We start from the raw sequence: 16396 nt of genomic DNA, 5'->3' as shown, positions 1-16396 counted from the left end.
AATTTAAAATGCAGCTACTCTGCATCTTAATAGACCAAATGGATTTTTTTTATTTTTTTTTTTTATTTTAGCCTCATGCCAGTTTCCCTTTTGAATTGAAGTACAATAAACGCTTGTAGTTGTGTAAGGACTCCTAAGATCTTCTTAGTAAATTAGATCATTCCTTTAAATTTAATCAGAAGTAGGAGAAAATTGAGCCCTAACTTGGAAAATAAACTTTTAATATCCTGCTGCTGTGTTTGGAATGTTTGGAAAATTACTTGTTACTTTAGTAATTTCAGTAGTAATAACTGTTCTGTCCTTGTTTCAGACAAGGGCGTAGGTTCGGTCTAAGTTTTGGTGGGGACCTTGACACCCCCCCCCGCAGCACAGTGAAATGCCCAAGAGCACCGAACATTTTTGAGAAGGGGGGGGGGAAACCACATTGGCTTAATAACCCCCTCCCCCCAACCATAACCATATCATACATCTTGTGTATACAACCAGATACAGTCATACTCAGCAGATCAGTTCAAGAACACTTTACTTTTTCCTTTACAAAATTCAGCAAACGTTACAAGTAAGATCAAAAGAAATATCCTCTGGATACAGCAAACACAATTGCAGATAAGAAGAAATCAATAATAAAATAAAAAAGAAAAAATATTACATAATTAACAGACCTATTCTACCTCACATTCAGTGCTGACCTTACTAAACACCGGACTTTACAACAAATGCGTTGCGTGATAGATATCTAACTTATGGGTCCACTCACTGTACTTACAGCCGACGTAGCGAAATAACTTCTAATGTCTGTCCTTTTCTTTTTTGGTGGCGACATGGTCTCGGAGACTCAGAAGGAGACGCGTGTGCCCAGCTAGCCGCCGCCTTTTGCAGCTAATCAAAGAACGTCCGACGATTCAACTGACTCCCCCTCCCCCCACCCCCCCCACAGCACCGTTCCGACACGGTCTCGGAGGCTCATAATAAATGTCAAACTAAGAAGCTTCCGTTCCGCGCACCGCCTGTTGCTGCTAGTCAAAGATCGTAGATCCACGTTCTTTGAGCCAATATGGCAAAAATTGGTCGGGACTTTTTCATATCCCGTGAATATTGGTCGGGACATGTCCCTACCGTCCCTACCCAAACCTACGCCCATGGTTTCAGACCTTACAAAAGAAAGAGCTCTCCTTTAACCAACCCAAAAAATACTTACCTCTGTTGCTGTTCTTCTCCTGTTGACTCTCCCTTCCTCCACAATGCACAGATTCTATATATGTTAACAACATCTAATGTGAATATTTCTGTCGTCAAATGGTAAAATAGTGTCTGAGAACCTGGACAGTATCTCCACTTAAATTGAAACATGTTTTTGAGCCGCAGTAAGATACTCCAGTTTCTATAACCAAACAAGTGATTCCAGGCATGTGCTGTGACCTTACTCAGTGAATATTTTAGTATTTTTATTTATGTATTTTTTATCTTCTAACAAGTTGGTACAATCTTGTTTCTACCCTCTATGGTCGATCGCTATGGATAAAAACAAAACAACAAAAAAAAACACACACACACAATAATAAGGGATGTGCTGACAGACAAAGGACGATATAACAGGACAGAGGAGGAAAGTTGCTTCAGGAGGAAATTAGAGAAGCAAGTGGGAAGAGCAGAGAGGAAAGGAGGGAGGGAGAGAAATGAAGCATTGAGTGGAAGGTATGGTCCGACAGAATAGTCTCAGTCAGCAGCTGCTGGTACAGGATATCCACATGGAAGGAGGCAGTGGAGTGGAAATACAGCAAAATGCAGCTTATAGACCTTTTGTTGAACATATGCAGGATTAGCCTGCCTTGAATGTTGCCCTGAATCTTTATAACTTGAAAGTGAGTACATGATGTGAAAAGGGATAGGAAAGAGAAAAAATGAGGCAGAGATTTCAGTTAGTGCTAGACAGGAAAGCCGATCTATATAAAAAGACTTTCAGATATAATAAGAGGCACATTTCAGTCTAGATTTGTCTTCAAAGAAGTCTTTCTGCTTCACCATCCTGTCTTGTATGAACTGGTATGAAATTTTTATGTATACGGCCTGAAATCAACTCAGCACAGTTCTAGTAGTTTTGCATTGTTTAGTAAAATTTAAAAAGAAATATTCATAAAATGCTGAAACCGCTTTTATTTAAAACAACTTTTATTCCTACTGGATCTAAAATATTAAACTATATTGATTAGAGTGTAATTACCTACAACATTTATTCACAGTTGTTTTGAAGAATATGAACTAGTGCTTGGTTTCTTTACGCTTGTTGGTTCCCAGTAAGAAAAATAACTGGAAATCCCCAAAAAGCTGGATTTGCGATTTAGAAAGTGGGAGTTTGCTGAATGAAACAACTTTACTGTCACCGATTGTAGAATATAAAAATATAAGAATTTTATTTGGTAGTAAATAAAATAAAAATGATGCACTTTTGTATATTAGCATATCTGGGGCCGTCTTTTCATTTTTTGATGAAATCTTGTCTTAAATTGTAACTCCTACACTTAAAAATAAAGTAAGGAATAGATTAATTTATTCACTTTGGCACTCATGAGGCAGTTCTCCTCCTTCAACATCTCTATCGCACAGGCAGCGAGAGCTAAGACACGAGTCAAGACTTACCTTCTTCTCCACTTCATTGCGCTAATGCAATTACCTCCACTGGTGGGAATAAGGGGAGAAGAGCTTTAAAAATTCCTGATTAATCCAATGAAATGTCTGAGACTGTATACTGTATGCATTTCTCTCTAGGCCACTGTCAAGACCGCTGCTGGACACTAATGCAGCTTTTCATGATAAAACATTTTAGCATTTGCTTTTACATGGAGAGAAAAGTGCTGGACAATCTGCAGGGTTCATACCTTTTTAGTTGGTGGTTCTATGAGTTAAGACAACATTTCTGTGTAATATATTCAGTTAGGAAGGCTAAATTTATATTCAGCTTTTTATTCTGACTCTAGTTGCAGGAGGTCAGTCTTTTCTCCTGCCGCATCAAAGAGGAGCGAAACTTTGACACTTTGTTGAAAGACCATCAAACATAATTTGTTGCTTCCTTACATTAAATCCAGTCATACACATTGCCTTAAATAAAACTATTCAAATATTTTTATAAATAAAAAGAATAATTGTAACGTGAAAGGAAAAGAATACGTTTTTTTTTTGTTTTTTTTTACAAAACTGCAACATGACGACCAAGGAACACAGCGCGCAATACAAGATACAAATGCAACTGAAATGCAGAAAATCCGAAGAACTTGTATTAAAAACTTACATGTGGTTGGTAATTGTATAGCAGCCACCAATCTGCTTTGTCACAGTATAGGTTTTGGTCCAACATGTTGTCGCTGGGTTGCATCCATCTCCCAGTGGAGAGGCTTTCCTTCTCTAGCTTCACATGATCCTGGCTGTCCTGTTCTTCCTTACATAATGTTCACACTGCCCTGTCACTCTGTGTTATTGTCTCCTGCCAGTCGGAGCCGTGGAACATATTCACTGTTCCGATGTGTCATTGCAGCTTTTAGCTAAAGTTTGATTCTGATAAAGGTCAAAACTCTGTTATTCACATACATACAGAGTAGTATGTGTATAAGATGGCACTGAAGGCAGATCTGGGACATCGATCATCATCACTGTCTTGTTTAAAACTGAGACTTCAACCGAACCTTTTAGACATAAGTCGTAAGTCTCCTTTACCCAACAACATGATCTTATCTCACTTATTTGTTCTGGTGAAATGTAAAACATGTTTGAACTTGTGTTGGTGTTTTTTGTTTTGTTTTGTTTGTTTTTTTGGCTAGAAGAGTTTTCTATTGACATAAATAAGATTAGACAGCCAATATAATGCATAATGTTTTATGAAGCTTTGCAATAATATTGCAAATAATTAGGATTTCTAAGAATCCCTAAATGTTGTTTATGCAAAGAAACATACTGATGCAAATTATTTTCTTTCTCATTTTCTTTTTCACTGGCCTAAAAGTCAATGAATGTTGTTACTGCCACTGTCCTTCATAAAAGAGTAAAATAAATTGGAAAATGTTTATTAATTTTATAGTACTTTTTTTATTGTAAACAACTTTTAACCCTTGAAAAAAGCTTTGCAAAGGGAAATGTATGAAATTTATTGAAATGTAGGACGCATTCACACCAGCTTTGGTCCTCTAGCCTGGTTCTTTGGGGAAGGTGTGAATACACAATCGAACTCTGATGTAGACCAAAAGAGCAAACTCTGGTCCGCCTAAAAACCTGGAACACAGTTTGGTTGAAGTGAACTGTAGCGCGGTTCGAATGCTTATGTAAATGTCAAGCGGACCACAGAATGCTAAACTGCTAAAATCTGATGCTACTCTATTCTTGTTTGTATTTTATGACGAAGGAAGTTGCACTCAAAGGTTTTTGTACCGTTTCCTTGAGTACTTCTTGGTGCAGCATCACCACAGGTGAGCGGGTGACAAGGTTTGTCAAAGGGTTTGAATCATTTGACAGATGCATTTAAATGTACATAACATTTAAATAAAAGTGTGATGAAACGAGACTGGAAGAGGGCGCAATGTTATCCTACCCAGACACATAGTGAGCAACATGGTAACGGATGTAAAAATGTCACCTCGGGTCACCAAATCTCTAACAATTATAAGAATCTGGTCCCAACTATTGTTCACTAGACAAAAAGAAATCAACCTTGTTTCATGGACACATCAGTGCCTTTGCCTAAATCCTGTAAACTGAGGAAAAGAAAGCATAAGAGCAGATCCAGGACTGTGAGTGTCTAGAAATATTGTACAGTATGCTTCTCTAACCTTGCAAAATATCATGGGGTAACACTTGACTGTCATGGAAGGACAGATAAATTGTAAGAAGCATTGCTAGCATATTAACTAATTTTGTTATGTTGTGGTTTTGTAAAAAAAAAAAAGAAAAAGTTTTTCTTAATCTGGGGATGTTTTCTCTTCATCCCAATGTAAGAACAAAAAAAGGTTGCAAGTATGCTGCTCTAAACATTTATGGTATTTACAGAACATTAACAGGGTTACCAGCAGGGTGCTGTATTTGCAGTTTTATCCACGAGGAGCTGTATGTGTGCAGGACAAAAAAAATGCACTTTTCGCTTTTCCTCTTGCTCCGATTTGACCTCAACAATTCCTCAGGGAAACATTGGGCTCTTTTGCTGACAAACACCCTGAAGTGTTCACCGGCTAATGATCAGTTGGCTCTATCTGTTGCTTATTGCAGTGCTTGTGTTGTATTGAGGCTTATCAGGGATAATTCTGCTGAAACCAGCGTGTTGTGCTACAAAATTATATAGAGTTAAAGAGAGTTATTAAGCTAAATAGCAATGAAATCACCTGGGAAATTAATCCATATATATTGAGTTAATTTTTTACTTATTCATTCCCCTAAGCCCATTATGTTTGTCTATTACAGTGAATTGTATAAAATATATTTAAAATTGCATTTGCCTCAATAAATTACTGTTACAAAGGAGTGCTTCATTGCTAAAATGTTTTGATTTTCTGCTTCTGCATATACATTTTCTAAGTAAATTCATTTTTTTTCACATTTTATTAAATATATAGAACATTATTTAATTTTTGTGGAATGATACAGACAGTTAGCTAAACCAACTATTGAGCTTCCCTAAGATTTCTTTCTAGAATTGCACCATATGTGATTCAAATAACACTTTAAAGTCTGTACTGAATCATGTGAAAGAGAAATTATTCAAGACCATGAAGTCCTGCCCACTCTGCAGGTCAGAGGACACAAAAGGGATTATTTAAAAGATGCAGAACTGGGAATAATGTAAATCACTGAGAAGCTGAAGGGGAAAAAAGAAGGGCTTACAGAGACTTCGTACTGTCAAACTCACATTATTTGCATCAAAATAAATCCCTAAAACTATGCATATGCATGCTTGCTCAAATGCATGCATGCACACTCTGTCAAAGGCAATCATAAACAAATATGTGCCAACTCAGCAAAATTGCTGAGGCTTCAGAGAAAGAAAAAAGAAAAGGAGTCAGACTCTGTTTTATTTCTGTGTAAAATTATTCTGTGTTTGTTTTAATTCAGTTCGGGTCTGTAATCTTTTATCAGGCAATTTGTTTTTGATTATTTTTTTGTTTTGTTTTTATGGGCTTCATTTACATTTTCCTCGTCTGTATGGGAGATTAAAGAAGAGGGGAAGTGATGCAGAAATTGAGCTCTTTCCAGTTTCCAGTAAAAACTGGAAAGAGCAGAGGAGGAGACGGAGGGTGAAAATAAACAAGTGATGATAAAAGCATAGAGGCAAAACTGAAAAACAGTAAGTAAAAAATTTGCTTATAGAAAAAGAATGAATATGTAAAGAGAATTGAAGAAAAACCTTAATAGCGAACCATCCATGTATCCCACTGCAACAGAATCAACAACTGTGACTCAAATACTGCAGCAATGACCCCATAATAACATTAACTAGAAAATTTCTGAAGAAACTCGTACCCACCATTCTGATGCTAAAAATTAGCATCAATGCTAAAGTAAGCTACAATGTACTCAATACCATGTGGAGAGTCACAAGTATGTTGAATAATATGGATTTACTCCATTCAGTATGTTAGAATTAGTGTACAAGCTAAAATTACCCAGAATGCTAATGTTGGCCTAAATGCTGCCAGTGGCATGTGGCACTAGCATGTTGTCTTACATTGACTTCCTCCATTCAGTGTGCTAAACATGGCTAGTAAATAAACAAAATAGCTAAAAAGTATATTTTATGGAAAAGACTACTGCTAATGTGGGCAGTAGCTATTTTTGTGCTAATGTTTGTGCACTGCCTTCTAATTTTTACTTTTGCAAAAGTAAAAATCACATGTTTACTTTGCGGCACTCGGTTACCAGAAAACGCGCTCATCTCTTAGCAACAGATTAACAACAAGATAAGATTTCTTCTGATCTTTTGAAATACTACTTACCTCATACCACTTACTACTTAAGAATTGTGCAGTTGGTGAATTTTTCAGATAAGTGAAAATGTACTTTTTTTTGTCATTGGTGATGAATATATTATAAAACAGACATTAAACACAACAGTAAAAATCTAAAAACGCTCATCTCTTTACACCAAATTAATTATTGTTTACAAAACTTAAGCTCTTTTGAAATACTGCTTATTTGCTTACACACAGGAAATTTACAGTTGGTGAACTTTTGGTTTTAATTAAGCATATATCTGTTATCTTTTTTTAATGTTTGTTGTTTGTGTCTGTCATTAGTGTGTGAGAAACATATTACGTTTCACATTAAACCTTGAGGGGATTTTTTTTTTAATTATGTTTTGATGAAGTACCAACAGAAAATACTTCACTTGTTTATTTTTTTAGTCTTTATTTGAAAAGTAAATGGCCCATCACAATATGCTACTGCAGGACTACTCATCAACGCAGACAGGAACCAGTTTCTTTACATGTTTAAAACGAGATAAAAAAAAAAAAAAGAAATCTAGTTTCACAGCCACATAACACTGAAACAAGATGGCGAGTGTCCCCAGAATTGTGCCCTTGTTCTGAATAAAATCAATCTTCCTCAACCTATAAACATCAATAGATTTCTTATAGACCTGTGTGTTGTACAAACATTTGAAATGATGTAAATATTTGAGCAGAAATACAGAAGACAAAAAAGAAAAGGTTAGAAAAAAGGGGCAGATTATAAAGAGAGAAACAGTCTTTAGACCTTTAGTCTTTTTTAAAGGCTGAAGCTAAGAGAGAGTTCTATCTTTGATTGCTTAGTGTGTTTCCAGCTGCTGACTGGCAATATCCAGCTTGAATGCTTTTTTTAAACTCACTGAATGCATGAACCAGAGCACTGCATACGTGTTCAGCCTCTGGGTATATGAATATCAACGTCTCCATGAAACCCAGGGTTTAAGTCAGGCGCTATGTGGAGCAGATCTGTCATTATAGTTGTCTATGCACCATTTCTTGCTGCATTAGTCATTACTTTGCCCTTGTGTCAGATCTTTGCAGTATTATAATGTCATTCAGTCTCCAAATACAGATCAATTTCGAACTAAGAAACACAGTAAAATAAAAAGTGCCACACACCCTCGGATACAGAAGCAGCTCTCCAAACTTTTTCTTAAAAAATAAAAATAAAAAGTCAACACTGGAGGGTTCAGTTGGTAAGAAATTTTGAAATAAGTTGAAATATTACTTTTTAATCCAAGGTTTTCACTCTCTGTTGTATTGAGTTTCAGTAATTAAATCAAACTCTGGTTGGTTTGTTCAGAAGTTTGGTTCACTTGGGAAGATGTGAATGTGGAATCGAACTCTGATGCAGACCAAGAAAGCAAACTCTGGTCCATTTAAATACCTGGTCGACATGAACTCTGGTGTGGTTTGAATGCATATGTGAATACTTACCAGGTCATAGACCAGTCCAAAAGTTTTCAGTCCCCAGTCGAACCGAGTCTACTTGATTATCCAGTGTGAGAACACCGTTAGCTAAGAAAACACCTTTTTTGTATGATAAACAGTTTGTGTCACGCTCTGGGCCTTTTTGTCTTCTATAGTCACTGGGAACATTCTCAGAAGGCATAGCACAATTACTTATTTAAAATGGGACATTTTGAATAAAAATTTTGTGGTTTCTGTCGGAAAATGACACATGCGTTCTGTAAGCAGGATAAAGATCCAGCAATAAGACCAGATCGATACAAAAATGGTTCACAAGATATCAAATCAATCTTCTTCCATGACGGTGACTAGCCCCAGCACTAAACCCGACATAAAACCTGCAGTGTCTGCAACAAAAACCAGTAGAGAGAAGCCAGGACTAGAGGAGCTTTGGTAAAAAGGAACTGAGAAAAAGTCTTATAGGCACAAATGTTTTTTGTTTGTTTGGTTGGTTTTGTTTTTTGTTTCAAAAAAATGCTGTTTCTTTCTTTTGGATTTTCTGAATAAATGTACTAAATATTAAAAGTGACATTTTTCTCTCTTTATTTTTGTTTGTGCCCTAGTAAAAGGTGTTTTACACATCTGGCAGAGGTGCCAATTAATTTGATTGACTCAATAAAATTTTCCATGAATGTTTGGGATTTAGTAGAGGAGAACACAAATAAAATGGCAATGTAATCCATCTGAGATTGAAGTTGGGATTTTTCTCAGTTTTTTTTCCTCTTGCAGTTTACCCTTTTTTTCCCCTCAGTCTCTGTGTTTTCGTTCTCTCTCCATCCTCTAATGGATATTCCATCTGTATGTGTTGCAGGATCACTCTCAACGGGATGAAGGTGTCCAGGCCAGACGTCCGCATCGGCCGCTACAGAATGATTAAGCATGAGAGGGACAAACACAACGAGCCAAACCCACAGAGGTACTGCATCACTGTCTGAAGTCAATCCCCATCTTTACATTTGAATCGATCTTGCTGCTTTTGTTTCATACAAAAACTTTTCAGTTATTTCTGTTAGGTTTTGGGTTTCTTGTTTTAAGGGTTACAAACATATGACTCCCTGAAAAACTGTAATCTGAGTTGGAAACATCAGAAGCACATTTGTCAGCTTCAGCGGTAAAGACACCGCATTTCATCCGCTGTGGTTAAATGAGAAGTCTTGCTCTTTATTTTCCACAGCTTCTGATTTCCAGTTCACACCTGGGAGCTGCCTGCTGTTAGTCCAGCGCTCCTGCTGTTTGTTCACTGAGCAGGTCCTGCAAAGAAACTACAAGTGAAAGGGAAAAAAAAAAAGTCTCCCTTTGACACACCTTAGAGGTGTTAAAGTGTATCATTAAAGACTGCATTGCTGTCGGATCTTTAAGCCCAGTATTTGGCTAAATCAGCTTCCTGACGGCATGGATCTTGGGAGTTTGGAGGAAGAAGTTGTCGAATTGAAGTTTGCAGTCTTATCTTGCCTTTTTCTAATTTTAGTTTGTTTAGCAGTGTTAAGAGTAGTTTGGCTTTTATAGCATCTTGTTTTAATTTTCTGCAAGCTGTATCTTCCAGGAGGAGAACGGCATAAACATGTTACAAAACGAATACAATTTTTGCTCTCTACAATCATTCTCTACTTTCTGTTGACTTGGCTCATAAAGTCCCAATAAAATAGATTTAAGTTCATGGCTATAATGTTAAAAATAAAAAAAATAAATAAAAAAAAACAAGTCTGAAGGGTTTGAATCCTTTTGTAAAACATTATAAATAAGGGAAATATATGTCACATGTGCTACAGTATTATAATTTAATGTTTAGTGAATATGCAGCTGAATAGGCAGGTTCTTGCAATGTAAGCAGGTCGTAACATTCAGGTGCAACATTATATCAGGACTTTGTGTGTAAATCTGTCAGATTATAAAGCAAAATATGAACCAATGCAATTTCCTGCACACCACGGTTTGGGCGTTATGGTCACAAAAAGACAAGAAAACATGTTAAAACACCAAAGGGAAAAAAAAAAAAAAACTTTTTTAATAAACCAAAAATTGCTTTTCATGCATACAGCCCTAGGGTTTTAATGCTGCTCTTTTCACTACTCTGATCTGAATTGCTTTTTCAGACAAAACGTGCAAAAATACCTCCCTCATAAATGTGCTATTTTATGCTTTGATGAACGAGAACCAGTATGCAGAGATGAGCCCTTCTAGACACATTAATCACCAGGAGTATAGCACCTCACATTAAGCTGCTTAAATGCGGATTATCACTGTTTATTCTCCTCTAAGAGCCTCCGTTTTCATGCCTGGATAGGCCGGCCAATGAAGCCTCTCAGCACCAAAATCGATAGCTGCTCTGGCTTGGTTTGAATAAATATGTAGTGAAACTTGTGCCCCCCCTTCAATATTATTTCAGTTTGATCTCCAGTGGCGTAATTATGTCACAACATTTAGACACTTCTGTGCTCCAGGACCGTAGTCCGCAGTGAGTTCTGCTTTAGTCGTTGCTGCTAAATTGGTTTTTAAGAAGATTAACAACTGCTGGGAACAAGAGTCATGAGTGAAAGCATATTGACTGTTTACTGCAGCCAAACAAATTGTGGCTGCTTGATTTGAATTTTGCATATAGCCTCTGAACCTGGCCGCTGATATGATATTACTTTTTTTTCTTCTTTTCAATTATGTTCTTTTAGCAAGAGAGACATTAGAGGAGAAAACAAAATAAAACTGTCAGCTTAGCAAAAAATAAAAGAAGATCAAAAGTTCTGCTCTATCTAATGTTATTGTGCTTTGCATTTTATATAATAGAAATCCAAGTTTTTGGATCTTGTATGCATGTTGGAAATGACAAGCTTGGAGTTGTTTTTCTCTTAAACATATCCAATTAAGAGTTCTCTGGAGGCAGGTAAGCTGGTCAGCGCTGACTAATGGCAAAATGGACTAAAAACTGAGAAAAACTGACAAAGGCTGCAAATAAAATGTGAAAGCTGAGTGAAGGTTCACCTCCCAGTAGGACATAAATGCTAACCATGCCACTAGAGATACCATGGGATGGTATAGATCAAAGCTATTCCTTTGATAGACTCAATATAAACCCAATTGAGAATCTGTAGCAATACTTGGAAATCAGATGCACTTGTCTAGTCAACATCCCAGTCTCCAAAATGTGTAAATCTGGTAGAGACTTAGCCTAAAAGATATGCAGTCGATCTGCAGCAAAACATGGCCCAACAGATGATTGATCCGGAGGTTGAATACAAAATACAAATCCATCTTTTAGTGTGAGAAATAAAAAAGAAAACATAAATAACTTTTGCTTTTATGCTTCCCAGTGACTAATTCTGTTCAAGTTAAAGGGGGAAAAAATACAAGTCACTGTTGTTCATTCTAAATTGAAAGAACGGTTTTGCTGTCAAATGTTAAGAAAATTTTACAAAATATAAAGTTACAGAACACCTGCAGTGAAAGACGCAGAAGTCAAACAGGTGAAAAAAAGTTTTCTCTGCCAACATGCAAATTATAAAAAAAGACATCTCAACAGACCAGTCCTATCATCTCCACTTGTTCTCTGTATCCTTTTTAAACTCCCAATGCTTGTCAGGAGCCTCAGGTGTACTTTACCAATCTGCTCAGCCTGTCTCCGATGACATAGTCTGTTTTATACATAATAATTATTCAGTGATCCCTTTTTAAGTTTTTAGTGATTTTTCTTGGTTGTTAAGCAAATTTCCATCTTGTGCTCTTCCACTTTAGTCATTGCACTTCTAAGAGATCCATTAATAATGTACTGATATTATTAAGTACTTTATCACATAATTTCTGAAAATATGGAAATAAATAATATACCCATTTTAGTGCCAATGAGCGGAAATCGCAAGTTCACCCATAACATTTTATGGCTTTAGCTGACAAGAACATAGAGAAAATAGTTTATCCTGCTCTTGCTGAGACATCACACATCCATCTCAATGTGCTTCAGCTTTAAAAACGAACAATCTATACTGCAAATTTGTCGCAATAGCTTGAAAGTGAAAATGTTTAAAATAACCAGGCTTGTGTAATGTATCACTCTTCATTGTTTTGTATGCGTGCGTGCCTCTGTGTGTTTGTGTATGTCAGAGAGATGGAAAGGTTCAACGATCCCCCCCAGTAATTGCCTGCTGAAATGACACCAATAGAGATGGGAGCCGGCTAGGTCAGAGTGGTCTAGTTGCTTTCATCAAAATCAATAAATCAGCCACTAGACAGAATGAAAGTGTGTGTCTGTGTTTGCATGCGTGTGAATGTGCATGTTGTGTGCGTGCGTTTCTGATTGATACCCAGTTCTCGTTTTCCTCCCCGTCTTGCTGGTTGATTTCTTTCTGGTCCATAGACCAGACTTCCTCTATAAGAGGTGACACCAAGAGGGACACTTTTTATTTGGGGTGGATACATTATTCATCACCGAGGCGACGGGCAGAAAATAGACTCCTATAAGTTGCCATAAACTTCATTTTTTAAAGCCGTTCTGGACACTTATAATGTCTTTCAGATTAAAGTGAGCTTTTACAAAGAAGTGGGCTTGGACTTTAATAAATTGTGGCAGGTCAGGATGGTCAGAGCCAGCAAAGGTGTATATAGCCGACTCATGACCGCATTCAGGCAGTTTTTTTTTTTTTAAATGAAAGGCTCTCTCATTTATTTTCTGTGTCCCTTTTGAGCACGAAATTTCTTCTATGGGAAACAAGATATTTATTATAATGCAGCTTGGTAAGCATTTCTGACACTCTGCAGCACGTTTAATCAATCTAATTAATCGAAGTTTTAGACACAATTGTCAAATATACACCTTAAAATATTAATATGGTAACAAATCATAAGTTTTTAATCAGAAACCAGAGGTGGTGTCATGATCCATCTTTGGTGCACAGCAATACCTTCTTACAGTGGTTACATTGAGCACTTTTTCCATTTTGTGAAGCTGTAAGAAGCTTCTTCAGTTCCTACATCAGCAATAACTTGTCTTGCACAATGTGCACCCTAGTTCACCCCGGCAGAATCATTGTATTAAAAAACCCACTGAAAAGCAGAGGCAAAAAATTGCATGAATTCATCAGCAGATGTACATTTTATGTAGAATTAAAATCAGCAATAGCTCAATGAGGTACATGGCCAGGGATGTTTTTTTTATGGGAAATAAAAACAGAGTAAATGTAGTTAACACCACCAGTAACCTCAGTTAATGGCTCCCATGAAGGCATATAGCTGAACATAAGTCTATTCTATGGGAAAATTAAAATAAATAAGTACATAAAGTTAATGGAAACAACACCTCTATATGCATCTTTGCTCAGGAAAGAGGCAAAATTACCACAATTACTGGATCTGGAGGGCTTTCTATTAGAAAGAAAATCAAAGAGAAGACAAAGCCACTTCAAATTGAAAAGTAAAAGCAAGAGCGTATGGATAGATTAAGTCTGATACTTTTGTCAGGTTTACTTGGAATATCCAATTTCTTTCTCGAGATACAAAATAAGTGACTACTTTTTAAAGCTTCAAATAGCACAAAAAGGACACATTTACCTGTTTAAAACTATGAATTTTATTCAACACCTGCACTTGGCCTGAGGGTCTTTTATGTGAGTTTTTCACCGGAATGCATTGACAGCACTAACAAACTTGGTTGGTTGTTAGCTGAATAAAAGAAAAGTATTTCTTTTTTTCTTTAAAAAGAGTGGAGAACAGCCCAGATTGTCCTTGAAGAGGTTTGCATCACTACAGTTCTTTTTCCCACACCAAACATTTTGACACATTGACAGGAACTGCACAGGTGTGTTAACAGCAGCTGCATTCCTCACAGAAAATGTCATGTTGTGTTTTATGCTTGTTCATTTAACATGTCCTCTATGAAAAATGCCCCCTTCACTGATAAATTCAGCTTGACTTTCTGTTTCTTTGTCTCCAGGTCCAGTTTTTGGTTTCCTCTTTACACTTCAGAACAATTATAAAGTCTTCCAAGACACGTTACCTGGGCTACCTGGGTAATGTCCAGTTTTTACAGAGGAATACTTGTATACCTACTGCCAGATGGATGTTTGCTATCTCGCACGCACCTATGACTGCACATTCAGTTGAATGTGCACAATCTTTCACACAAGACTCCTTTCTCTCAGCTCGCTCAGAGATTCTGGTTAGGCATAGCAATGAGATATTGGTAAGAAAGAGGGACATTCATCACCAGCCTGGAGCATGTGTTAACACACGCACGCACACGCATACATACGCACCATACCAACAGGGGACTATCAGTTTAGTCCTACCAAGAGGGGACTTCTGTTTCTAGTTTGTTGAAAAAGTAAAAACCCATAATAAAATTTATTTTAAAGCTCTATTACCATAATATAACTGAAGATTTGACTTTTAATCATTTTTAAAGAAATTGCCAAGAGGGGACCTAGATCTCTGAGCGACGTTTACCTTACAAAGAGGGGACATTTACATACTGCAATACAACTGACTCTACCCATTTTTGACCTATAGAGGATTTACTTACTACAATTACTTTAACTATTTTAATAAATTTATGATTTAACTGGGTGATGTTGTATAATTAATTATTTTCAATACAAATATTACCCAAAAAAGTGACATAATGGCCATCAGGGAAAATGAATAATATTTTGAATACCATTAATGATGGCATGAATTAATAACAAGGTCTGCAGTATCAACAACAAATATATATTTTTAATATGAATTTTGTCTCTTAAGGTGGTACATTGGTGGTACATTACAAAGTAAAGGTCCCCACTTAGTCTGTATAGAATGACAGGGGTCTACTGTTGGCTGGTGAAGAACGACACAGGTCCCTTCTTAATAAAGAAGGGATGGACAGACAGAGACACATAAATATGTGTATATTTTTTTAATTCCAGTCCATGTCAAAGGCATTTCAAGAAAAAAAAAAGGTCCCCACTTGGTCTGTATAGAATGACACAGGTCCCCTCTTAGATAGGATGGAGCGACATACACACTCCAGGATGGGGGATAAAGAAGATTTTTTTTAAGACAAAAAATATGTAAGTTGAATCAAAACAACTTTAGGTGAACTATTTCATTTGATAAAAACTACAGATCCCAACATTTGTCAAATGTTTCCTCATCATGGAAAGGTTAAATGGTATATGAACTGACATTCCAATAGCGAAGGGATCTGCAGCAGAAAGTGATCAGAATAAAGAGTAAAAAATTTATTTACAGAGCACATTTTTTAAAGACAAATTTAAAACAGCCCATGTCAAACCTATTAGAAAGTAAAAGGTCCCCACTTGGTCTGTATAGAACGACACAAGTCCCCTCTTGGATAGGATAGAGCGACATACACACTCCAGATAAATAAGAAAATTACCTTTTATTAAATATCTTTACTTCTGAACTTCTTGGACAAACAGACAGAAATAAATTAATAAATGTATGTATATTTTTTAGTTCCAGAACATGTCAAAGGCATTACAGGAAAAATTAAGGTCCCCACTTTGTCTGTACAGAACGACAGAGGTCCACTGTTGGCTGGTGAAGAACGACACAGGTCCCCTCTTAGATAGGATGGAGCAACATACACACTCCAGGATGGGGGTGTGTATGCAGCAGAAATTAACTAAATTATTTTTTAAGACAAAAACAATATGTAAGCTGAATCAAAACAACTTGATTCAGCTTAAAAAAATATTTACAGAGCACATTTTTAAAGACAAATTTAATTTCTAAAGACAAATACACACTCCAGATAAATAAGAAAATTACCTTTTATCAAATATCTTTACTTCTGAACTTCTTGGACAAACAGACAGAAATAAATTAATAAATGTGTGTATATTGTTTTAGTTCCAGAACATGTCAAAGGCATTACAGGAAAAATTAAGGTCCCCACTTTGTCTGTACAGAACGACAGAGGTCCACTGTTGGCTGGTGAAGAACGACACAGGTCCCCTCTTAGA

General features: G+C 36.5%; 1 protein-coding gene across 1 annotated transcript in view; it reads left to right on the top strand.

Annotated features, from left to right (window-relative positions):
• The window catches only part of b4galt2 (beta-1,4-galactosyltransferase 2), a 174707-nt gene that overhangs the window by 132438 nt on the left and 25873 nt on the right, over positions 1–16396 (top strand). Inside the window, exon 7 of the mRNA XM_088014444.1 lies at positions 9262–9366. Within this exon, the coding sequence (XP_087870570.1) occupies positions 9262–9366 (105 nt within the window). The remainder of the gene's footprint in view (positions 1–9261; positions 9367–16396) is intronic.

The sequence above is a fragment of the Poecilia mexicana genome, unplaced genomic scaffold (genome assembly GCF_051168715.1).
Source record: "Poecilia mexicana isolate PSO_F unplaced genomic scaffold, ASM5116871v1 scaffold_17, whole genome shotgun sequence".
In the NCBI taxonomy this organism is placed as follows: domain Eukaryota; kingdom Metazoa; phylum Chordata; class Actinopteri; order Cyprinodontiformes; family Poeciliidae; genus Poecilia; species Poecilia mexicana.
Note: the sequence above shows the minus strand (reverse complement) of the source record. Positions and strands in the feature narration are given on the sequence as shown.